The 23,515-nt window shown below is 48.6% G+C and overlaps 2 protein-coding genes across 9 annotated transcripts in view; one reads left to right on the top strand and one right to left on the bottom strand.

Annotated features, from left to right (window-relative positions):
• The window catches only part of RUBCN (rubicon autophagy regulator), a 50,932-nt gene extending 39,852 nt beyond the window's left edge, over positions 1-11,080 (top strand). For 3 of the 5 annotated variants that reach the window (XR_009557551.1, XR_009557550.1, XR_009557549.1), the window contains 4 exons: positions 558-796; positions 1,894-1,955; positions 3,225-4,800; positions 4,889-4,939. Coding sequence is in view for 2 of the 5 variants with exons in the window: in XM_035132561.2 (XP_034988452.2) it covers positions 558-796; positions 1,894-1,955; positions 3,225-3,378; positions 4,707-4,800; positions 4,889-5,046 (707 nt within the window). In the remaining 3 variants the exon portion in view is untranslated. Of the gene's footprint in view, positions 1-557; positions 797-1,893; positions 1,956-3,224; positions 4,801-4,888 lie in introns of all 5 variants that reach the window. The other 2 variants (XM_035132561.2, XM_035132559.2) reach the window with 1 other exon arrangement.
• LOC118093451 (deoxyribodipyrimidine photo-lyase) lies at positions 783-23,388 on the bottom strand. 4 transcript variants are annotated; one of them, XM_035132565.2, is made up of 10 exons: positions 23,243-23,388; positions 21,073-21,539; positions 19,080-19,225; positions 17,628-17,810; positions 16,165-16,323; positions 14,642-14,840; positions 12,401-12,553; positions 11,732-11,853; positions 10,328-10,487; positions 783-932 (listed from the first exon to the last, which is right to left on the bottom strand). In XM_035132565.2, the coding sequence occupies exons 2-10, from the start codon at positions 21,413-21,415 to the stop codon at positions 874-876; spliced, it is 1,524 nt and encodes a 507-aa protein (XP_034988456.2). In that variant the 5' UTR covers positions 21,416-21,539; positions 23,243-23,388; the 3' UTR covers positions 783-873. The 4 variants fall into 4 exon arrangements, with proteins under 4 accessions (XP_034988456.2, XP_034988455.2, XP_034988454.2 ...); XM_035132564.2 differs by lacking the exon at positions 783-932 and adding an exon at positions 9,365-10,130; XM_035132563.2 differs by lacking the exon at positions 783-932 and having other exon boundaries at positions 9,365-10,487.
• Between the last annotated feature and the right edge of the window lie 127 nt (positions 23,389-23,515).

The raw sequence follows: 23,515 nt of genomic DNA, 5'->3' as shown, positions 1-23,515 counted from the left end.
AACTGTTAGCTGCTGTTTCATGTATGACAGAGGGAAGGGCATTCCAAAATAAGGGGCAATAGCAAAAAATGCTTATTTTCAGTTCACCATCCTCGGATATTCTACAGGGTGCAGTGGCATGTGTAGAATTTTCCCAGATGGCCTGAATTGATCTTATAACTGAATGCAGGGGGAGGCAGTCTTTCACATAATAAGAAGTAATTGGACATGGCCCAGTAGCTGTTTGGCAACTAGTGCAGTTTCTTCAACACTGCCTGAATCTTCAAAGATTTTGTCTTCAATGGTGGTGGGTGGTATTAATTTGATTTGAGTGGGCGTCTGTGTATTAATTACTGTTGGTCATTTGGTTCTGAACAGAAAAGCAGAATATAATCAACCAACTTTGATGTGGTTCAAATAATGAACTGGTAGGGACAAAATTCACATTCCATATATTTATGTACGCATGCACTACACTGGGGTTGTTGAAACTGGCACCTTGGGCAGGATACACATTCATTCATTAATTCTCTCTCTCCTTCTGTCTCCCTCTCTCTCCCCAACCCCTGTCCCTTCAGACTACATCAAGCGCATGCGCTATTGTGAGTACCTGGGTAAATACTTCTGCCAGTGTTGCCATGAAAACGCCCAGATGCTCATCCCCAGCCGCATCCTGCGCAAGTGGGACTTCAGCAAATATTGCATCAGCAATTTCTCCAAGGACCTGCTAAGCAAGATCTGGAGCGACCCCCTCTTCAATGTGCAGGACATCAACACTGCCCTCTACCGCAAGGTCAAGCCACTCAACCAAGTCAGGGTAAGGCAGACTGAGTGTGAGCTGCCCCGTGAGGCCATCCCTGCCCTGCAGGTAGAGGTTTTATACCTGTTTAAGTGTCAGGGCTTCTGCCAAAGCTGTCTTGGGAACTGTAGATTTGTGAGAAAGGTTGGGAATTCTGTAACAAAGAACAAGTGGAACAACGTTATGCAACCTGGTGGGACTTTATAGCTTATGTTTCAAATGAGGACCTGCAAAGTTCCTTGCCTGCACCTAAGAAAGAAACATGGCTCTTCTAAATTATGTGTTAGTTTAATATACATAAATTAAATTGTATTTGCCATTATTGCATAAGCATCTTTTGGCTTTCTGTGCTTTTGAATTCTGTTACATATCCCTATTTAGAACTGCAAATCCCACAATTCCCTGGGTTCCAAAATGTGTCCCAAGCACATTTGCAGAGCCCCTTCATTTTCATTTTCTTTCTTTAAACCTCTGCTCAAAGCCTTCCATTGATGTAAATTGCTTTTTTAATAGTAGCTTTCCCCACCCCTAGAATCGTGTGTGTGCAGCAACTGTTACTGAGCACAGGATTCAGCATCCTCAGAATCTCAGTGCTTTAAAATATTTATATAAAGTTTCTAACCCTTAAGGCTGTGCAGATCACCTTGAAAGTGTGTGGTTGAAGCCTGGTGAAATCTCAGAGCAACAGAAAGGACAGGATTTCTGGGGCGTGGCGCTACAGTGCCCTGCAGAATACTCTGCTCCACCCCAGAACTACAGAAATGAGTAACCTAAGCCAAAACTGTCAGATACAGCGAATTTGCATGCCACTTACACAGGCTGGCGTTTCTAAAGCGACAAAGCATACCCAAACCTGCCTGGGGTAGTCCAATTGTTACTGCTTCTAGCTCTTGCACCTGCTTGTTGTTTTTTAATTTCCCTTTTTCATTTCCCCCTTCCTTTTTTAACCATGCATCCCACTGGGTTGGGGAAACTCAAAAGTCCCTTTTGAGGCAGGGCCAAGTCCTGGGCCTGGGTTTCTGTTCAACTCCTTGCTGCAACGCACATACCTGATTCTTCTAAAATGAAAGAAGCCTTCCAACCTGAGGTTTTCCCTCCCACTTGGTCTTTTCCAGCTGTTGAGAATCCAGCTGTACCACATGAAGAACATGTTCAAGACCTGCCGCCTAGCAAAAGCGTAAGTGCTGTGGGATGCAACAAAATGACAGAAGCCCAGCAATGGGGGTGGAGGGGGGGGGGCGTAGAAACAGTAGTCAACTGCCCAGGGCACTCCTCCCAGATAGCTACATCTCCTCCTAAAGGTAAAGATAAAGGGACCCCTGGCCATTAGGTCCAGTCATGACTGACTCTGGGGTTGCGGTGCTCATCTCGCGTTATTGGCCGAGGGAGCTGGCGTACAGCTTCCAGGTCATGTGGCCAGCATGACTAGGCCGCTTCTGGCAAACCAAAGCAGCACACGGAAACGCTGTTTACCTTCCCGCTGTAGTGGTACCTATTTATCTACCTGCACTTTGACGTGCTTTTGAACTGCTAGGTTGGCAGGAGCTGGGACCGAGCAACGGGAGCTCACCCCGTCACGGGGATTCAAACCGCCGACCTTCTGATCGGCAAGCCCAAGGCTCAGTGGTCCCACAGCACCACCCGTTTCTCCGAATCTCCTCCTACAGAACCAGAACGTCTATAGGACATGCTGTTGCACCACAAGGAACCTGGGCCGCCGCCACCTGCATATGAACTTCTGTACCTCACTTTTAGTCTTTCAGGCACCTCCACCCTCCCTATGTTGAGCAGAATACACATTCTTCTGCTCCTTGCTAACCTCTAGGTTAACCTGAGCTTAAGCAAGGCAAGAAGTCTGTTGCAACTGTCATCTGACTCCACCTGGTCAGTGGGGTTGAGGAATAATTTCCTCTGCTTCTGTCCATAGGGGTGCGCATTGTATACCAGTGTCTGCTTGTCACGTGTGAAGATTGTACTGCTGTGTATATTTGGCCAGTTGGAAAGCTGTGAGCGGCAGCAGATTCCCAGCAAGTGTTCAGCTTGTCACACATGACAGTTTGGGCAGAGATGCATAGATCAGAGATGCATAGATCTTGCTGGGTTGTTGGAATGAACCTTAGTAACAGCAGAAGCAGCAGCAATTTTATTATTTATATGCCGCCCATCTGGGTTGCCCCAGCCCCCAGCCACTCTGAGCGGCTCCTGACAAAATATTAAAAGCAATACAACTTGTAAATGGAGAATCGCCATTGCAAGGGAAAGGAGCAGAAGGGCAGTGAGACGATAGATGGGAAATGTGTAGGCTTGAGCTATGAAAGAGCTCTGCCAGCAGCCTTCACTTGCATCAACTAGTCTGGCTGCAATATTCACTAAGTGAGGGCAAGGAGCATTCAGAACAGAACAAGGCTGCTTTATCACGGTGCCGATTTCTGACTTGGTCCTGCAGGCTCCTGGATGCCTTTGACACCGTGCCAGGTCATTTGACAGAAGACCTCCACCTCTATTCCTTGAATGACCTGAGTGCCACCAAGAAGGGGGAGCTCGTTCCTTGCTTGACAGAGCTCCTCAAGGCAGGTACCCTGCACGTTGAGAAATGCATGGTGGGTAACCTTCTTACTTTCCCCCCCTTCCCGTCCTCCCAATTTGTATTGTATTTGTTTCTCCACTGGGTCAAGTTTTGCACAAAAGCCTTGCAGGGAGATCTGGATTTTCCCAGGCAGTGCTCTGGGTGTGTTTCTGGGTGCCGGGGGGGGGGGGGGCTGATCTTCCTAGTGAGGCAGTTCAAGCTGCAATCTCTATGGGAACATCGGTGGAGGAACTTAGAATCGCTCTTGCACACAGCGGAGAGAGTAACTTTGGTAGACCTCTTGTAATAGAACACCACCTGCACTGCTAAATTGAAGCTGGTATGAAGCTCATTTGAAACACAGCACCTGTTCTGGCTTCTCCCACATCTCCCCTCACCCCCACAAGAATGAACCTTGGGAGTGTTGGCATGGGGACCCTGCAGAACAGTATGGTGTGGAGGACTGCAATAGGTATGGCAGAACTGGTGAAGATTGGGGGCCTTGCATTACATAAGCAGAAATGCTTCCTGCCAGTGTTACGATGGGGAGAGGTAACCCTCTTGGTAGTTCCATCACCTTCAGAAGTTGGGGTGGGGTGGCCCAGGAGAAGTCATTCTCTACGGCAGTGGAATTCCCTCTCCAAAGAGGTGTGTAGGGCACCTTCGCTCTACTGTTTCCATGGCATTCTGAAGGTGCCCCTCTCTTTATCCTAGCTGTTGACACATGGGAAGTATTTTCAGGATCCACCCTGTTATTGGGACTGGAATTTGTTTCAGCTGTTGTAAATACTGAATTATAAATTGTTGTGACCAGCCCTGGACCCTGGGTAATAGATTGAAATTATAATTTGATTGATTGATTGATTGATTGATTGATTGATTGCAACAACAGCAAATTCTAGTGCAGTGCCATTGTTGGATACAACAGTATGTAATCACATACAGAGTCTTGCTATAATCCAACTTTTCATGACCTGTAACCTATATATACGGGCACATACAACAACAGCTGGTTAAGATGCGGCAGAATTATTTCTGTGCTGCAGATTGTTGCTTGCCTAAAGCCCTCAATGGCTGAGGCAAGATTTTCACTGGGGAGTTTGTGATTCCTTGGCAATGGTAGTTAATGAGATGGCAGGTAGCCTTGTTAGAGATCACTTGCCACTTTTGTGGAGCTACAGTGCCCAGCACTAAACAGATGCCCGTGGAGGTTGCTTGAGGGCAAGGCAAGGTGTTTGTTTCTCTGTGTGTGTGCACATGCTACAGATCCAGGGGTTCTCTGTCCCTTCAGAAGTGGGGTTGCAGCTTCTGCTGGGCTGTTCTCCTTCACTCCCCTCTGCTTCCTCCTTTTCTCCCCCTCAGCTGTGCCAGGCCAAGGGGTTCATCTGCGAGTTCTGCCAGAACGAGGAGGACATCCTCTTCCCCTTTGAGCTGAACAAGTGCAGGACATGCGAAGGTGAGAACAGGAGCCGCATCCCCTGTGGCTGGGGGTTTGAGATGTTGAGTTGATTTTGCTAGCTGCTCATTTTCCTCTCCCCCTGCAGAATGCAGAGCCTGCTACCACAAGGTGTGCTTCCGCTCAGGACCCTGCCCCAAATGCGAGCGGCTGCAAGCGCGGAGGGAGCTGCTGGCCAAGCAGAGAATGGACGCTGACATCTCGGACTACGAGGAGGAGGAGGCCGTTGAAGGAGCAGCCACGTGACAGACGAGAGGCTGTGACTTGGCCTCTGCCTCCAGGGACTGAACTGACAGAGAACTCAGACTGACTCTTCCACAGCTAATAGACCAACGTGATGGGAGCCTTGGGGGGGGGGGGTTTCCTCCAAAGGGTTATTTTGCACTTGCCTCGGGAGGTTTCGGTGCTTCCCTTCCCTCTGAGCCACAGGGCGAGGAAGAGAGAGACTTGCTTGCTGTTTCCGGCACGAACTTTGATGCACTGCGGAGTCCAGCTTCGCTGCCACCACAAAGAAAGTAGCAGCTGGCTTTGCCTTGAGCGCCTGAACCTCTCGCCACATGCCACTTGGGAGAAGCTGGTGGGTGATGCTGGTGGGCTTATGTGGCTGAGCTCCTGGCCGAGTTCCAAAACACTCCTAAAGGGAAAACGGCCCACGTGGAAACTTGTTATTTGCTGTATTGGCTGCTGTGTGCCAGAAGAGGCAGCTTTTATGTTTTTCTTTTGCCAAAACCACTGCCTATAACACTGTATACATTGCTGCTGAATGTCATTTATCTGGCCCTAATTTTTTGTGCCTGAATGAAGCCAGAGAACCGAAAGGGGCATTCAACCTGCCATTTTATTCTGTCGGGAGCTGCCTAGCTACAGTGAATACTGGGGGTGTAGAAAATCTGCTGGTACCTAGTGGGGGAAGCTGAGAAGGGTGGAGTGATAGTTCCCACACTCTTCTCAGAATGATCTGCCCACACACCCCAATACCCTATTAGAGAGGACCTAGCTCCTGCTTCCTTCCCTACCACCTTTTCTTCCAATTTGCCTAAAAAGTCTTTTTCCTTGCAAGGGAAATGTGAGTTGGCAGCTTGCAGAAATAACTGTACCCTTCCAGGATGCTGGTTTTGGCAGGGATTCCAATTTAAAGCCTACATAGGGCAGAACTTGCGGCTTTCCTATTGTGGAAGTTAACCTCTGGGCTCTTCCTTAGATCAGAGAAGATTTCTGACACTGTTGCAGCAATGCATTTGCTTCTCCTGCTGATATTTCTGCTGTGTTTCTGTCTTGACACCTAACCTCTAGGACTTATCAAGGTTTGATTGTAAATTGGTAGGTGCCTTTTTTGTTTTTTGTTTAGGGTACAGGAGATTTCCCATTACTGGTCACGTTTCATGATCAAGCAGGCCATGAGGATGGAAAGGGGCAATTATTTAGTAGGATGGGGGGCAGAAATGGTGCTGAAGATTGCAGTTCATTTCCTCATTCTTGCAGAAGCATAGCAGGGTCCCTAGGAGCAGCGCTTAAAGCAGCCTTCATCCTCCTGCTGTTTAGGCTCAACGGGAGCTGCAGTCCTGGAAGGAGTGCTAATCTGGAGAAGACAGCCTTCCGGCATGCTGGTGAGGTGGTGCTCTCTTGTTAACCACCAGTCATTCTGCTAGAATTAGGGGCTGAAGGGAAGTTAGCCGGCCTGTTGCACTGAATATGGCTTGGGTTCCTTCAGACACAAACAAAACTTCCTTTCCTCATATTAATAGTTGAGCCTCTTTGTCAGATCCCTTTAATTTGGTCCTTGAAATGCAGCTGTGCTTTATAATCAAGTAGGGTTCGTCCACACCAACTAGTCTTTATAGTCTTTGCCCTGATCCTGTTTTGCAACGCTTTCTCCTAGTACCTTCTTGCCCACCTCTGCTTCCCGTACCTTGTTCCTCAGCAGAGATATACATCAGCCCTGCTTAATCTCCAAGAGTCTACCTCGTCTCTTAATCTCCAGGCTTTTTCATCGGGGAATCTCTGGCCTTTGGGGCTTGCTGTCAGCACTGGCAGCAAGTCCTGCAGGATCCAGAACTCTGCAGTGCAGCCAATCCCTGCTTTTGGCACGAATCTTCCCTTTGCCGTCTGGCTTTGATATAAAGCCAGACTGCAGAGGAAGAAACAATTGAGAGTGCTTAAGAGAGCCCTTTCAACATTGGGTCATCGGTCAAAATGGCCTGCGGAGGTGGAGAAACTTGGGATCTGGCCTGCCAGCTGTATTCCGTCCCCCACCCCTGCTTTAACTCTGCTGGAGTCTTGTCCCAGGTGCCATGTTGCCCTTGCGATTTGGTGCCCTGACAGATGTGCAACTGGTGACTTCTGTGAGGCACCAGCCACCCTCCCGTGTGCAGGTGAGGGTTTGGCCAGTTTCAGTTGATACTTCTGCTTTTGCAAAGCCTGACGTTTCTCTTCGGAATCCATACATTTGTTCGATCTCTGTTCTTGCTTGCCTGTAGCCCTCATGGCATATACTTGAGTTATGTGCCGTGAGATTAGCAGGATTATTTTACGCGACTTCATCCCCCCCCGGCTGATGCCGGTATTCCTCTTATGGTGAAAGCACTTCACACCCTTATTGATTAGGTGTGCCCTCCCAAACTTCTCCCAGACTCCTCTATGTGGCAGTTCCTGTGTAGGGGGAGAATAAAATGGGAGGGCCTCTGATGGCTGTGGGAGGAGCCTTCTCCTGTCAGAGGCTACAGTATGGCAACATACCCAATTATGTACACAGTGCTGTTCCGTAACAACCTCCTAGCAGAGCACATGGTGTGGTGTGGTCCTTTCGAGTAGTCTCCTGTGTTGCTGCCTGGAAGCTGGAGATTGTATGTATTCCTTGCAATATGACCAGACCTTCAAAGTCAGCTGGTTCTTGGACGTTTGAAGTGGCCCAGTCTGAAAGGACAGTTGGTTTGTGGGTGTTAGTGAGGGTCAGTGTGGTCTGTAGGTAGAAATGGCATGATGTCCTGAGGAAGGAGGTGGCATTTTTGGCATAGGTCACTCAACTAGCACACAGCAGAATCTCCTGCAGGAGGCAGCATATGTGCTTTTGTGCTGGCCTAGACTGCAAGACCCATTTTTTAAAGATGGATAGCTGTGTCATTTTAGCTACTGTATTTTTTTAACTATATAGAATACACTAGAAAAACCCTGACTGAGATACGTTAAGCAGGATATACAGTTGACAAATGCACAAAATGACACAGTCGGTGGTTTGGTGAACTAGCGGTCTGGAATGTGGGTGATTGAACCAGCTGAAGTGAAGGAACAAGGAGCCAGGAACACAGGTTAACTCTCTCAGCAGGGTGGATGCTTGCAAGATGGCGATGGGGGCACACCACAAGCACCCTGTCGACTGAACGCCTTGGGTATTATCACAAGAGGGTTATTGGTGTTCGGTGGCAGTGGGGCGGTCCATCCACCTCTCCCCACCCCCAAAGACAGAATTTGCTGTGTCTCAAAGAGAACTGCGGGACCACTCCTCCCATTTCCTGTGCCTTCACAAGTCCTACAGTAGCCTGTTACTATTCTCTTGAGATCAGAACTCTGCAGAAAGTGCTTCCCAAATCATTCCTGATCTAAGGTTTTAAAAACACAGTAGTGACAGGTTTGCAGCAGCATGGAGTATTTCATGCATTTTGAAGCCCTAACTTGCTTCAATTAAGAGCCTCTCATATAGATAGATAACTGCTGAAGAACAACATCTTTTATCTTGATTACATACATCAGTTCCCTTGACTGCCAAAAAACAGTACATGACTCTCTTTTGTGGATTGGAGCTCCCCCTTGCCACCCCCCTGCCTTTCAGGAATTATTTTTACTTATTCCAGGGCCCAACTACACTTGATGCTAATCATGCACTTAAAGAAGCATGCTTAACTTGCCCATTTTATTCTGGAGGGGAGGCAGAAAGCAACTATAGGGCTTCAGTCTTTAGATACACGTCCAATTCAGATCAGTGCCCACCCAACCCCTGGACATTTGTCTTCTCTACTGAATACCACACCCTCCTGGCTATTTGCCCCCAAATGTGCCGTGAACAGAAAAGTGATATGGAATCCTGGAGATTTTTTCTCTCTCTCAAACGGTGGCAGCCTGGCTAAGTATCTTTTTCTTACTTTAAATGTGACCATCGTCAAACGAAGGTGAGCGAGCCCTCAACCTTGTGTCACAAACAGTCTCAAAAGATTGTAAATCCACACTGCAATCCTTTACAGTTAAGAAGAAATTTGGTGGGTTTTTTTTCTAATATATAATTGTCAGCACTTCTGTTGATGACATTTCTTGTGTTTGTCAGTAAGGCCCTCTATAAAAAAGCTATTTTCCAGGACAGACTTTTGCCAGCCTGGTGCTCTCCATCTAGCTATGGGGCTATAATTGCCATCAGCCTTGGGCGGTACAGTTCTGCTGCCTGGGGGCTGATGAGGAAAGAATAGCTCCAAACATCTTGAAGGCACCAGGTTGGCAAAAGCTGTTCTAGAAGCACTGATCTAAGTTCCAAAAGGGGGGTGGTAGGTTGTGGCTTTTTGTTCCTTTTGCGTGATAATTGCACAGTCTCCTTTCTGCAATGCCTGGAAAGCACACAAAGGGAGAATGTAATGCACAGCAGAATGGTTAGGAAGCCAAATGGCCAACCCTGATGAAGCTGTGATTGATTTCTGGTGTGCCCACGGTTTTGCAGAATGACTGCTGTCCATATTGTAAATGGTGTGTGAAAGTTCTTTATAAAGAGTTAACAGCAGAGTTGAAACCGGATAGCCACCTGCTGTTAACCGCAGAAATGCCGTCCATAATAAACTATACTAAAAAGCATGCTGTTTTTGCGGTCTCTGTTTTCGTCGAACATGGGAATGCCGCCTCATTCGTAGGTTCCAGGCTCTGGCTTTGCTGGGCTGCCATCTCCTGCCCACCATTCTGCCATGCAGAAACATTGTAAAAACCTGTCTGCTTATGTGGCACGCAGCTTTGGGATTGCATAGCAGGTAGAGAGTGAGGCTTCAGAAATGCAGCTTGACCTACTGTTGCTTCTTGTTCCGCACCATCTTAAAACGGTGAACAAAACCTGCCTTTTTGCACTACAGCCGCGTGTAACGTTAGGCTGGCCTCAGCTGCTGTGAAAAAGGAGACGTCAAGCCTTGCCCTTTAGCCATTTGAGGATTACTGGGAGAACTTTTGAGGGCTGTACTTGCGCTCAAACTGGTCAACGTCAAATTTCCTCTTGCAGCCAGCATAGTTCATGTAGCGGATCTTGCCAAAAACAGCCCGCTCTGCCCAGCCTTGGTCGTGGATCCCACAAATAGACCACATGCAGCCTGATGGAGGGGGAAAAAAAGAACAAACAGGTCTCTGCTTTTGCATTCTTCCTCCCACCTTTCTCTGCAGTGTGCTGGCACAGACATAGGTCTGGTTGAGTCCTGGTCTGCAGGGGGTTGGACTAGATTGGCCCTTGGGGCCCCTTGCAACCCTATGACTCTATGATTTAACCACCCAGCCTCTTCCCATGACTGACCTACGTATCCATTGGGGTCCCGGCCATCCAGTTCATAGCGGTCATTAAGGTAGATGGAGAATTTCAGGGCCTCCTCTGGCGAAGTGGTCCACTCCAATATTTTCTTGGCCCAATACATCCTCAGGAAGCCGTGCATCTTCCCTTCATGAACCATCTGGAGCTGAAGCAGAGGGATGGAAAGATGGATGAGCTATGGATGAGGCCTTCTTGGGAGGTGCCACCTGCCCTGTGGAATGCCATCCCATTGGATGTCAAAGAGATGAACCATCATATGATTTCCTGTATCAGGAAGCTTTTGATGTTTTGGTGTGTTCTTTTATACCTTGTTGGAAGCCGCCCAGAGTGGCTGGGGATGTGCTTATGGAACCAAAGGGGTGGTGGCCCAAAAAACTGGGGCGCACTGGTTTAGATAAAAGGCAAGTAAAGGGGGGACTTTATGGGTATCCCATAGGAGCAGCTGGTTGGCCATGGTGAGAAGGAAGTTCTCCATCATCTCTTCCTGCTCCATCACTATTGTTCACACGCCCTTCAACAGCCGTTCCCAGAGTGGGTTCCAACAGTTTTAAATTCAGAATCAAAAATAGTTAAAACTTATGACAGTCACAGGGATGATGTGGGTCCTATGCTCTTAACCCCACAAGCAGGAAATAAAAACAACTCTACACATTCAGAAACTGCCCTTCAGAAGGTAGTCTGCCACTGAACATGGAGGCTCCCCATTTAGTTAGTATGGCTAAACAGACATTTTTCTAACCCCCCTTTATTTTAATTATATATATATATATATATATATATATATATATATATATATATATATATATATATATACTGCTTCAGAATTTAAAATACTCATTTAAACATCCTTAAAATATCAACAACTTCCCTTCTTCTCTTTCCATGGTTCATTTGACATATCATAAATCCCTGCATATTTTATAAAAAACTAAACCATTCAGTATTCCATTATTACATCCATCAAAACCTATTTACACTGCTGAATTTATCTTAATGCTGCCAATGTTTTCAAGTGTACACAATTATTTCCCATATATTCAATAAACGTTTTCCAATCTTCTCTAAACGTATGTTCTTGTTCTCTTATTCTGTGTGTAAAAATCTGCAAGCTGTGCATATTCTGTCAACTTAAGCTGCCATTCTTCTTTAGTTGGGACCTCTAGCGCCATCTAATCCAGCGGCCATCACAACATCCGGTAGCAGAGATTTGTACCACTTAACAAGGTAGGGTGTAACTTTTCCATTTCGATCGAGCTGCTGCTCCAAAGAGTTTTAGCATTATTGGAGAGGGAGATGCAGATCTCCAAGCACGTGGCAGGCACTTGCTCGGAAGCCAGCACATGCCCATCCAAAGACAGGTCCTCACACACCTTTGGAGTTTAGGTTTACCTGCGCAGCATTCCAGAGAGGGTCGTGCGTCTTTCCTTCCTCCAGCTGTTCCAGTGTGTACAAGTGAGGTCGCTTGTCTTTGGCGTGCAGCTTCAGAGTAGTCTTGGCCCAGTCATAAGCCCCTTTGAATGGTACAAGGCATAAAAGATTACGGTTAAAAAGTCATTGGGCCCTATTAAAATGCAGCATTATCATAAAGGTAAAAAGGTCAAGGACCCCTGCATGGTTAAGTCCAGTCAAAGGCGACTATGGAGTTGCGGCGCTCATCTTGCTTTCAGGCCGAGGGAGCCGGTGTTTGTCCACAGACAGCTTTCCGTGTCATGTGGCCAGCAGGACTAAACCGCTTCTGGCACAACGGGACACCGTGATGGAAGCCAGAGCGCACAGACACGCCGTTTACCTTCCCACCGTAGTGGTACCTATTTATTTACTTGCACTGGCGTGCTTTCAAACTGGCAGGTTGGCAGAAGCTGGGACAGGGCAACAGGAGCTCACTCCATTGCAGGGATTCAAACCGCCGATCTTCTGATAGGCAAGCCCAAGAGGCTCAGTGGTTTAGACCACAGCGCCGCCTGTGTCCCTGCATTATCATATCCCATGTAAAGGCAAGCATTGCAGAAGAGGTGTCCTTGCGGAGCAGAGAAAGGCAAAACAGGTGAGCCCATTTACCTTCTACCTTGTCATAGTTCGGGTTGTAGTAGCAGAAATTGTCCGCCAGCTCCCTCCGCACCACGGCCTCTTCAATGAAGGCTTCTGCAGATTCCTTGTACCGGCTACGGAGCTTGCAAACCTCCAGGATCGCTCTCTGGACAGAGATTTGACCTGTGGAGGGCAGTTACTGTTCAGTGGGCTTCTGAGATCTTTGGAACTTGCAAGAGAGATTCTCCAGCAGGGCACAGCAATCTTCTGGGGGTTCCCTCCCTGTGAGAAGTGAGGTTGCAGGGAACCAGGCAGAGGGCCTTCTCGGTAGTGGCGCCCGCCCTGTGGAATGCCCTCCCATCAGATGTCAAGGAAATAAACAACTATCTGACTTTTAAAAGACATTTGAAGGCAGCCCTGTTTAGGGAAGCTTTTAATGTTTAATAGATTATTATATTTTAATATTCTGTTGGAAGCTGCCCAGAGTGGCTGGGGAAACCCAGCCAGATGGGTGGGGTATAAATAATAAATTATTATTATTATTATTATTATTATTATTATTATTATTATTATTATTAATCTACTAGGTGCCTAAGGGGTCTCTTTCAAGTAACCTGGTCTTGAGCTGTACAATTGCCATCTTCGTAGTCAAGATAACGCCACTATTAATTGGTAGTTGTAAACATGAGCTCATATATGCTTATATTCACATGCATTGATATAAGCTAATTGGCTTGCTTTTAAAGTTCTCCTTATCTGTGGGGTTTGAGGTGCTGGGCTCTGAGCCCAGAAAGGCGAATTATCTGTAAGAACTGGGTATCTGCCACCTATGCTCTCATTTGGGCAGGTGAAGCGATGGGAAGGCCTGGCCAAAAGGACTTATGCTGCTTGGTGTATAAAGAATGGATGGCGGTTTCCTTGGGTGCGGACAAGCCATCTCCTTGCTGTGGTGTCCGTCCCATGTCTACAGAGGCTGGCAGAACGGGCAAGCTGGCTTGCTCTAACAGATCACTCTGGCATCTTTGACATCCTTCTTTGGTACCCCTGCTCCCAAATACTCCCACAATACTCCCTCCTTTGGGGCAGCAGACCAGGGCATCAGGGCCACAGATGTTGGTACCCAAACCTTGAATTTGCCCAGTAGCAAACTGGCAGCCAGAGCAGATCTAGCAAGCAAGGTGCTGGCGGTGGTTTGCCCCCACAGCCAACCTAGCAGCCTCCATACCAAACCCCAAGGGTAGCCTCACATGGAGTGCATTGCACTAATCAAAACATCTAGAAGGCCACAACCCTAAATATTTTTGGAGTCCTCCTCTGCTCTGCTCCTCCCGTCTCAGCACAAATTCTAATACCAATGGAGATCTCTTTCATATACCGCTGCTTCTTCTAAAGGTTGCTAATAATAATAATAATAATAATAATAATAATAATAATAATAATAATAATTTTTATACCTCGCCCATCTGGCTGGGTTTCCCCAGCCACTCTGGGCGGCTTCCAACCGAATATTAAAAACAGTACAGCATCAAACATTAAAAAACTTCCCTAAACAGGGCCGCCTTCAGATGTCTTCTGAAAGTAAAATAGTTACTTATTGCCTTGACATCTGCTGGGAGGGCGTTCCACAGGGCGGGTGCCACTACCGAGAAGGCCCTCTGCCTGGTTCCCTGCAACTTGGCTTCTCGCAACAAGGGAACTGCCAGAAGGCCCTCAAAGCTGGGCCTCAGTGTCCGGGCAGAACGATGGGGGTGGAGACGCTCCTTCAGGTATACTGGACCGAGGCCATTTAGGGCTTTAAAGGTCAGCACCAACACTTTGAACTGTGCTCGGAAACGTACTGGAAGCCAATGTAGATCTCTCAGGACCAGTGTTATGTGGTCCCGGCGGCCACTCCCAGTCACCAGTCTAGCTGCTGCATTCTGGATTAATTGCAGTTTCCGGGTCACCTTCAAAGGTAGCCCCACGTAGAGCGCATTGCAGTAATCCAAGCGGGAGATAACCAGAGCATGCACCACCCTGGCGAGACAGTCTGTGGGCAGGTAGGGTCTTAGCCTGCGTACCAGATGGAGCTGGTAGACAGCCACCCTGGACACAGAATTAACCTGTGAATGCTGGGAAGACCACTCCCTCCACCAGGGAGGTGCTACCAACCCTAAACGTTTTTGGGCAGAGCGGAGAGCTGATCTGCAACCCACCCAGGGTTTGGCCACCCCTGAACCCCCCCCCCCAGGGTTTGACCCAGGCATTGCAGAGGACCAGCTCCCCACTCACCAAAGTGGAACCAGGGCGAGAGGTTGCTCAGAGCCGCCCGGTTGGGATTGTTCCTGTCTGTGCCGAAGAACTTCAGGCGCTCCTTGATGAACTCTTCCAGCACTGCCAGGCCGGCAGCTGTCCCTGGCTGCGCCCAGGGCACCTCCTTCACGGAGTGGTCGACCTGCAGGCTGGCATAGCAGGCGTCCCAGTCGACAGGCTGAAGAGTCAGGGAAGGAACAGGGGTGAAAGCCGGCAGCAAGGAGCAGCTCTCCAGGCCAAGGACGTCCCAGCAATCCTTACCATCCCAGAGCTAATGGGAGCTTGGGCACCATTCGGCTTTTCATTTATCTCATTTTTATTTCATTTCTTAAATTCATACACCGCTTTAATTTTATAGACCTCGAAGCAGTCTACAAAGAATAGGATAATAAAAATGATCAGACAGGCTTACCCAGACACATAGATTTTACCGCTGATTTTAATCCTTTGAATATTTTAAATAGTTTTTAACTCTTGTTGCCTATAATTTTATTGTTCTTTTGTAAACTGCTTTGAGGACAATCAAGCGGCGCATAAATTTTATGGAATAAAAATAATACATACTATTATTCAGGGCTTCTTTTTTTGCTATTCTAAGAGAACAAGGGAGAAGTCCATTGATGAGCCCTGGCACTTCTTTTTCTATTATTCTATTTTGCTATTATTATTATTATTATTATTATTATTATTATTATTATTAAATTAATTTTTATACCATCTTTCTCCCAGGACTCGAGGCAGCTTACAAAAATACAAGAAAGCTAAACATATATACAAGACAATAGCTAGTATGCAACTAAACTTCAACAGGGTTAAAAAGCAAATCTACAGATGGTAAAAAATAAATACGCATTTGTGGGGTGAGTATTGCATACCTGCGGCCTTATGCAAATCTTGAAGAGGAGGAGGGGGGAGGAGGAGTTTGGATTTGATATCCCGCTTTATCACTACCCTAAAGCATCTCAAAGCGGCTAACATTCTCTTTTCCCTTCCTCCCTTCCTTTCTAACTAACATTCTCCTTTCCCTTCCTCACAAACACTCTGTGAGGTGAGTGAGGCCGAGAAACTTCAGAGAGAAGTGTGACTAGCCCAAGGTCACCCAGCAGCTGCATGTGGAGGAGCGGAGACGCGAACCCGGTTCACCAGATTACAAGTCCACCGCTCTTAACCACTACACCTTGCTGGCTCCCTGACCCCGAGTCAGACTATTGGTCCATATAGCTCACTACTGTCCACACTCCAGGGTTTCAGACAGGGAGTCTCTCCCACCACTTCCTGGAGATGTCTGGATTGGAACCTGGCATCCCTCTGCAGGCAAAACGGATGCTCTACTGCTGAGCTGCAGACTTTCCACAACTTTTCTGTCCCAAGTTTGCCCCAGCTGCAATGAAGGACTAAGGGAGACCTGCTGGAATGTCTGCAGCAGCCTGCAAATAATTACAAATGTAAAAAAAAAACCACAAAAAGCAACCCAGATCCCTGCTCCCAATATCGACTGCTACCTCTGCCTGGAACTCCGCGGGATAAGGGTGCCTGACGACAGGTGGGAATTCAGTGAGAAACTCAGCTAGCCGGTCGTGGATTTTCCGGCGGATAGTTCTGGCCCCGTACTCCTGCTTGTCGGAGGCCACCCAGCAGGGCACAATGTTGTGAGCATCGACCTGGAGAAGCAAAGCAAGAGAAACTGCAATTGCACACAACTCCCATTATCTTAACACTCGTTATACAAAAATCCACTTATCCAAACCCAAGGAATTAATACCCAAGCCTCATAGAATTGCTATGTACACTGCAAATTCAGATATCCAAACAGCCAGACCTGCATGTAGTGCTATAAACGAATTAGCAGCCTTGAGCAAACCTTACTTTTTGTGTTTTCCTGCTTCGTGGCAGCCATTTTGCCAAAAACCATGATGGGAGGGAAGGAGCTGGAGAGATCAGACAAACAAGACAGCATTTTCCCGCTTTATTTGCCTTTTGCAAGGTTTCAGAGGGTCTTCTCGTCATTTGGGGGTCAAATTCCGTGGTTGGGAACGCATTAAAAATTTCCCCATAGGAATCAATGGAAACGATTGACTCATTATGCAAACATTTGCCTAACACATGATTTCCTGAGAATGCACTGTATTTGAATAGCCGGACCTTCGTGTTAACGTGTAGAGACAGGGGAAAGAAGGATCCTAGGAACTTCTATAGCAGCCTTTGCCCATCTAGTGCCCTCTAGATGCTGTTGGACGACATCTTCTCTTTGTTGTTTAGTCGTTTAGTTGTGTCCGACTATTCGTGACCCCATGGACCAGAGCACGCCAGGCACTCCTGTCTTCCACTGCCTCCCGCAGTTTGGTCAAACTCATCTTCGTAGCTTCAAGAACACTGTCCAACCATCTTGTCCTCTGTTGTCCCCTTCTCCTAGTGCCCTCAATCTTTCCCAACATCAGGGTCTTTTCCAGGGAGTCTTCTCTTCTCATGAGGTGGCCAAAGTATTGGAGCCTCAGCTTCACAATCTGTCCTTCCAGTGAGCACTCAGGGCTGATTTCCTTCAGAATGGATATTCTTAAGGAAATATTTCCTTCATGGATCAATGCCTTGTCGTGGCGAAGGGGCTTGAATAACCCAGAGAAGCTATGAGCTATGCCATGCAGGGCCACCCAAGATGGACAGGTCATAGTGGAGAGTTTTGACTAAACGTGATCCACCTGGAGAAGGAACTGGCAAGCCACTCCAGTATCCCTGCCAAGAAAACTCCATGGACAAAGACATCTTCTCTTAACAGCCACCAATTAATTGCGGCATCAGCTTTTCTGGGATGAAGCTTCCTTTGTCAGGAAGAACTCAGGAATCCAGGCAAGATGGTGGAATGTTCCTTGGAGGGAACCACGGCATCCGTGTCACCATGGACATACCCCCACTGCCCCACAGCTCTCCCCAGTTCACATCCCAGCTGCCAGGCTCCAGGCCTCCCTACCTGGACAAAGGGCACATCAGGTGGCAGCCTCTCCTGGACATCTTGCACCCACTGCATGGGGACGCGGAGGGGGGCGAAGTCCGTCACCACCCCGCCAATGCCGTGGGTCGTCACAAAGGAGGGCAGCACGTCCTTTGCGAAGCCGATGAGCAGGTGGAACGGGATGCTTAGTTCCTTGCACTCCTAGGAGACATGAAAAGGAAGCAGAGAATATTTGGTCACACAGGAAGCTCGTGATATCGACTTAGTCTAGCTCAGTATTTACCACACTGGCTGGCAGCAGCTCTCCAAGGTTTCAGGCAGGGGACAGCTCCCAGGCCTACCTGGAGAGGCCAGGGGCTGAGCCTGGAACCTTTTGCATGCAACGCATGTGCTCCACCACTGAGTGGTGGTCCTCTCCTAAAAGATACAAGTTTCTAGTCCTCATTGTTTTGAACGAAGAGTGAATTTGAATCGGTAGCCGGTTACATTATATCAGGTTTGCACAGGAAGCTGCCTCATACCAGACCAGTGGCAGTGACTCTCCAGGTTGTTAAACGGGTCATTCCTAACCCTACCTGGAGATACCAGGGTTTGGATCTGGGACCTTCTGCATTCCAAGCACATGCCCTTCCACTGAGCTATGGTGTCCATCAAAAAGGACCAAAGCTCTCACAGGCACAGATTTTTAGTTGCACGCATAAATACAAGCCCGTGTCGTGACTATCCTGGCTACGAGTGCAACTATTCAGGTACCAATTGTTTATTTGAAGTCTGTCGCACAGCTGCAGTCATACACCTGCCCGGCAACACAAGTACCCAAATAAACCTCCAACTTCTCCTAAGTTTCCCAAACAGAAAACTTAAGTCATCCCCCCTGCCCCATCAAAAAAGTGAAGTTGGCACACTTCACTAACACCCACCAAAAGGCTGACTTGGTGTGCAAAAGACTAAGAGCACAGAAATATTTCTGCTGCGAGAGGAGTCCCACCCTTGGGCTTCTGCGCGAGTCTCTGTTCTGAGCACTCCCCTGAAATGGAAAGAGAAAAGCCCAGAGCACTGCCTCTTTCATTGACCCCAAAATCAATTTCTTTGGAGAATGGGTTGCTCTGCCGGGTAAGTGAACGATCCAGCCACAGCTGACACAGAGACCCCAAAGGAAAGGCCAGAGCAGTTACTCATGCAGAGCTGCTGTGGGAAGACTCCTCTGCCTACAGCTGCTTCGGGCTCGCAGGCTATTTACAGCTTCCAGCAGGCAGCTGCGAATGACTTATCTATGACAGCTGGCCGCAGCCTGGTGCCCTCAGGATGTTTTGGAGAAAGATTCCCATCAACCTTTCCCAACTGTCTGCAGTTGATGGGCACTTGGGAAGAAGCTGCAGTGCCCCAATTCATGCTGCAGGCGGCTTGCCCACTAGAACCTCTCCGCAGTCCACAGCCACTTCTGACACCTTCCTGACGCAACGCCGGTACCTCGGCCACTTCCTTGAGGCCTCTGATCAGGAAGCCGAAATGGCGGATGGTAGCCTCCAGGAACTTGGGCACCAGGCAGAAGCAGACATGCAGCGGCAACTTCTGCTTCAGGGCCAGTCGCTGGGCGTAGAGAAAGGCCCAGTTATCTGGGGAGAGAAAGAGCAGGGAAAAGCTTAAAGGAACGGCTCTGCAACAGGGGGTCAGTGGCTGGGAGTGTAGGGGGCGCAACAGACACGCAGCGTTTGGGCTTCTCCAAACCTCTGTGCCAGCTTGATGGGAGCAAGTGCCCCAGTTCTGAAGGCAGGGCACCTGTGTGGCTCAGGACCGCAATACCTTTAGGGCCGCCTCTTTCCATATGAACCAACCCGGACCCTGAGATCATCTTCTGAGGCCCTCCTTCGTGTGCCTCCTCCTTGAGAGGTCTGGAGGGTGGCAACACGAGAACGGGGCCTTCTCTGCAGTGGCTCCCCGTCTGTGGAATGCTCTCCCCAGGGAAGTTCACTTGGCACCTTCGTTATACACCTTTAGGCGCCAGGCAAAAACGTTCTGTTTAACCAGGCTTTTGGTTGACCTGATCAACACCCTACACCCTTTAAAAATGTGGCTCTTTGTGGGGGGGGGGTTTATTATTTTTATGTTGATTTTATGTACTGTGATCTTTTTTGTGCACCGCCCTGAGATCTCCAGGTATAGGGCAGTATATAAATTAAATAAAGAAAAAAAAATAGAGATTCCCTTCCTCCCCAGGTGGTTGGAGACCTGTTGCTATTTCTGCAGCAGGTTCTCAATCTCCAGCGTCCTAGAGCTGTCCCATCAGCATGAATGGGGGATATTTTTAGCCACCATGTGCTCCCAATCTAAACACTGAAAGCGAAAGGTGCTTCGGCTTCAAGGGAATTGTGTGCAACTTCCGCTCCATACAAGGGAACTTCACAGGAACGTCACCCAGAAAGCAAATACTACAACGCTCCCTTGAATCAGCCGCCCTTGATAATCTGATACTTGAGAATTGGTTATTTTAACCCACATGCCCATTTTTTAGTTTACATTTTTAAATTTTCATCCAGTGCTAGAATCATAGAACTGCAGAGCTGGAAGGGACCCCCAGGAGTCATCTAGTCCACCCCCCTGCAATCCAGGAATCTCAGCTAAAGCATCCATAGCAGATACCGGTAGGCATCCAACCTCTGCTTGAAAACCTCCAAGGAAGGAGAATGTGTTGTTCTCTTGTGTTTCATACTCATTATAAAATGAAATAAATAAATAACTTTACAAAAAAAGACCCTGTTTGCACAAAAAATATTAGATCTAGCTGAAAGGCAACACAAAGAGACCAGCATTAATTACAGCAATGCACCCCTATAGTTGTTTATTACTGTATAATTGCATAATTATAAAACTATTGTATAACTAGGGAAGGTTGCATAATCTTAGAAGGGGCGTGGCTGTATCAGGAAGGGAGCCGGCACTCCTGAATTCGCCACAATGAAATTGCTTTATACATGGCAAGGATGCTCTTTCCCAATGTTTTGCCAGCCTTCATCCCCAGCCACTCCATCCCACCAATTACACAGAGGGGGAAGAGGGGGCTGGGGGGGGGATACAGCAGCATAATAATAATAATAATAATAATAATAATAATAATAATAATAATAATAAATTATTTATTCCCCGCCCATTTGGCCGGGTTTCCCCAGCCACTCTGGGCAGCTTCCAACAAAATATTAAAAATACAATAAAGCATCAAACATTAAAAACTTCCCTAAACAGGGCTGCGTTCGGATGTCTTCTAAAAGTCCGATAGTTTATTTCCTTGACACCTGATGGGAGGGCGTTCCACAGGGTGGGCGCCACCACCGAGAAGGCCCTCTGCCTGGTTCCCTGCAACTTCGCTTCTTGCAGAGAGGGAACCGCCAGAAAGCCCTCGGAGACCCACCCACCCAAAAATAAGCCGGGAAAGATTGCAGATCCCAGGCGCCAGCCAAGCTCTCACCTTGTACTCTCTGATCTCGCGACATCCAGTAGAGGATGCCCTGAGCATCTTCCTTGAGATCGGGATCTTGCGAGATGAGACGGACGCGCTTCTTGTTGTACTTGAACTCTGCGACGGAGGGCGCCGCGTTCAGGCGGGCTCGCTTGACGCCCTCTGCCAGGGTGGCAGATCCTCCGCTTCCCACACCCCCTTCCCCAGCCGCCTTCTTAGCGCCAGGAGGTGCCCCTGATGCCAACCTCCCGCCGCTCTCCAACCCATCAGGGAATATGGCTCCCTCTTCTGCCCCTTCCTCCTTAGGCTCCGCTGATTCGGCTGGCTTCCGCTTTCTCCTCTTCTGGGACATGGCTGGCCTCGCCCCGGGGACCGCAGAGAGGTTGCACGCCAACCACGAGACCCAGCTGGGGCTGGAATGGGCAGAGACGCAAGCGATGACCCTTCTGGGGAGCAGGCTGGAAGGAGGAAGCTGCCTGCAAGCAAGTAAGAAGACAGTTGGTGGATCAGGCTATGGGTGCCTCCATTCCAGCCATCTCCAACCAGAGCCCGTGTGGTGTGGCGGTTAGAGTGCCGGACTACGACCTGGTAGAGACCAGGGTTCAAATGCCCACTTGGCCACGAAGATCATTTCCTCTCAGCCTGACCGACCTCACAGAGATTTGAAAAAGAAAACTCAGAACCCCGTGCAGCACCTTGAGCTACTTGGGAGAAAATGTGGGACAGAAATGCAGCAAATAAATAAAGTAAATTAAAAAAAAACCTGGCCCTTCAGGTATTTTAGACAGCAACTCCAGAACATCTGGAGGGTACCAGGCTGCTCTAATCCCATTCCCGTTTCCCCCCAGTGAACGGCCAGATGCCTTTGGGGAATCGGGATGTGAAGTCAACAGCCCTCCCCTGTGGTTTGTCCCCAATATCTGCTATACAGAGGTAGACTGTCTCTGGGCATGGGGTCTCCATTTAGCATCCAAGGCTACTGACCCCTTCCTCATGGAGGCAAGGATCAGCTGGTTTCGTCCAGCATGTGGCCTCCCAGCTTCTGCCTACAACTCCCATCAGCCCCTGCCAGCATGGCCAAAGGGTAGGGATTATGGGAGTTGTAGTTCAGCAACACCTGGAAAGCCAGAGGTTCTCTACCCCTGCTCTAAGCCAGGGTGAACTTTGGAAATATTGTGCCTTGAGCGAGGGAAAAAAATATTTCTTATTTTCACAATAATTATTTTTGGTACAGTTGCTTTTTAATGGATCTTCTTAACGGGATCATTGAAACTTCACATTATTACAAAAACAGAAATTATTTTATTGTTGTTGTTTAGTGCCCTCTCAGCTTGGCACCGTGTTGGGGAACCACACGACCCTGAATCCAGCCCTGCCTAAGCTCTTTGGTGGCTGGTAGCTATGTGGTCATGTATGTTTTGCACACAGAACCCTGGCGGGGGGAGAGAGAGAGAGAAAAACACAGGTGGCTGGCCTGGAAACAACTTTCACAGTTGCTGCCAGTCAGAGTGGGCAATACTGGGCCACTAGTTGAACTCACTTAAGGCAACTTAAGGCAACTCCTGAGTTTGTACCTTAAAGGGCCGGTTTGGTGAAGGTGGTCTGGAGCAGCGAGCAAAAACCGCTGCCCTCAGCCACTTCAATGGACTGTTTTATTCAGGCTTATTCTAGAGCAGAGAGCTAGACCAGGTCTGTGCAGTGAGTCAGAGGGACCAGACTAAGGAACTGCTTCTGAAAAAGGAGAAGAAACACAGGATGGTTAAACCCATCCTTTGCCAAGGCGCCTCCGTTTCCCCCCTGTGCTTTTCTCTCTCCTGATCGCTGCCTCTTTCCCCTTCAATTTCTCCTTTGCTCTGTTATTTTTTCCTCGATTTTTTCTGTGTCCTGTAGGGTTCGACGGGGGTGGGGTGGGGAGTTTCCTGGATTTGAGGCTGGGGGAGAAAGGGAAGAATGCTAAGCCGCCCCTATTATCCTGGCCACACTTTTTTGCGGGGTGGGATGGAGTAAGTAACAGACCAAGCCTTCCTTGCCCCCTTCATTCCCACAACGGCCCTGCAAAGTAGTGTCAACAGGACAAGTTACGTTGTGCAGCCACGGAAGGGGGGCGGCAAGACCCGCCCTGGATGGGGGTACGAACAGGGGCTGCGATCGGCCCCTCTCGCCGGCACTCACGACTCACCGGGCGCAGAGCTCTCCGCGTGGGCTTCCTTAACTCGCGCGCCAGGCCCCGCTTACACAACGCGGCGGGGGCTGGGCGGGGAAAGAGGCGGGCTTGGCTCCGGGAAGCCCCGCCCGCCCGCTGCCGCTTCTCCTCCCAGCATCATCGGGGAAGCGGAACCCCGCCAGGGGCCGCCGCAGCCTCGCTTTCCAGGCCCGGGGCGGCAGACTCAACTTTGTGAATGAATCGTCGAGCGGATGGAACGTTGCAACATTTTACGCTCGCGGGCCTCTG

Source organism: Zootoca vivipara, chromosome 5 (assembly GCF_963506605.1).
Source record: "Zootoca vivipara chromosome 5, rZooViv1.1, whole genome shotgun sequence".
In the NCBI taxonomy this organism is placed as follows: Eukaryota; Metazoa; Chordata; class Lepidosauria; order Squamata; family Lacertidae; genus Zootoca; species Zootoca vivipara.
Note: the sequence above shows the minus strand (reverse complement) of the source record. Positions and strands in the feature narration are given on the sequence as shown.

Excerpts from the sequence above, each read along its gene's own strand:
- LOC118093451 (XM_035132563.2), bottom strand. The coding sequence starts at position 21,415 with ATGTCCCAGAAGAGGAGAAAGCGGAAGCCAGCCGAATCAGCGGAGCCT. Across the intron at positions 12,554-14,641 it reads CTCGCCCTGGTTCCACTTTG|GTCAAATCTCTGTCCAGAGA; the intron begins GTGAGTGGGGAG and ends TGCCCTCCACAG. Across the intron at positions 10,488-11,731 it reads CTCTCTGGAATGCTGCGCAG|CTCCAGATGGTTCATGAAGG; the intron begins GTAAACCTAAAC and ends CCTCTGCTTCAG.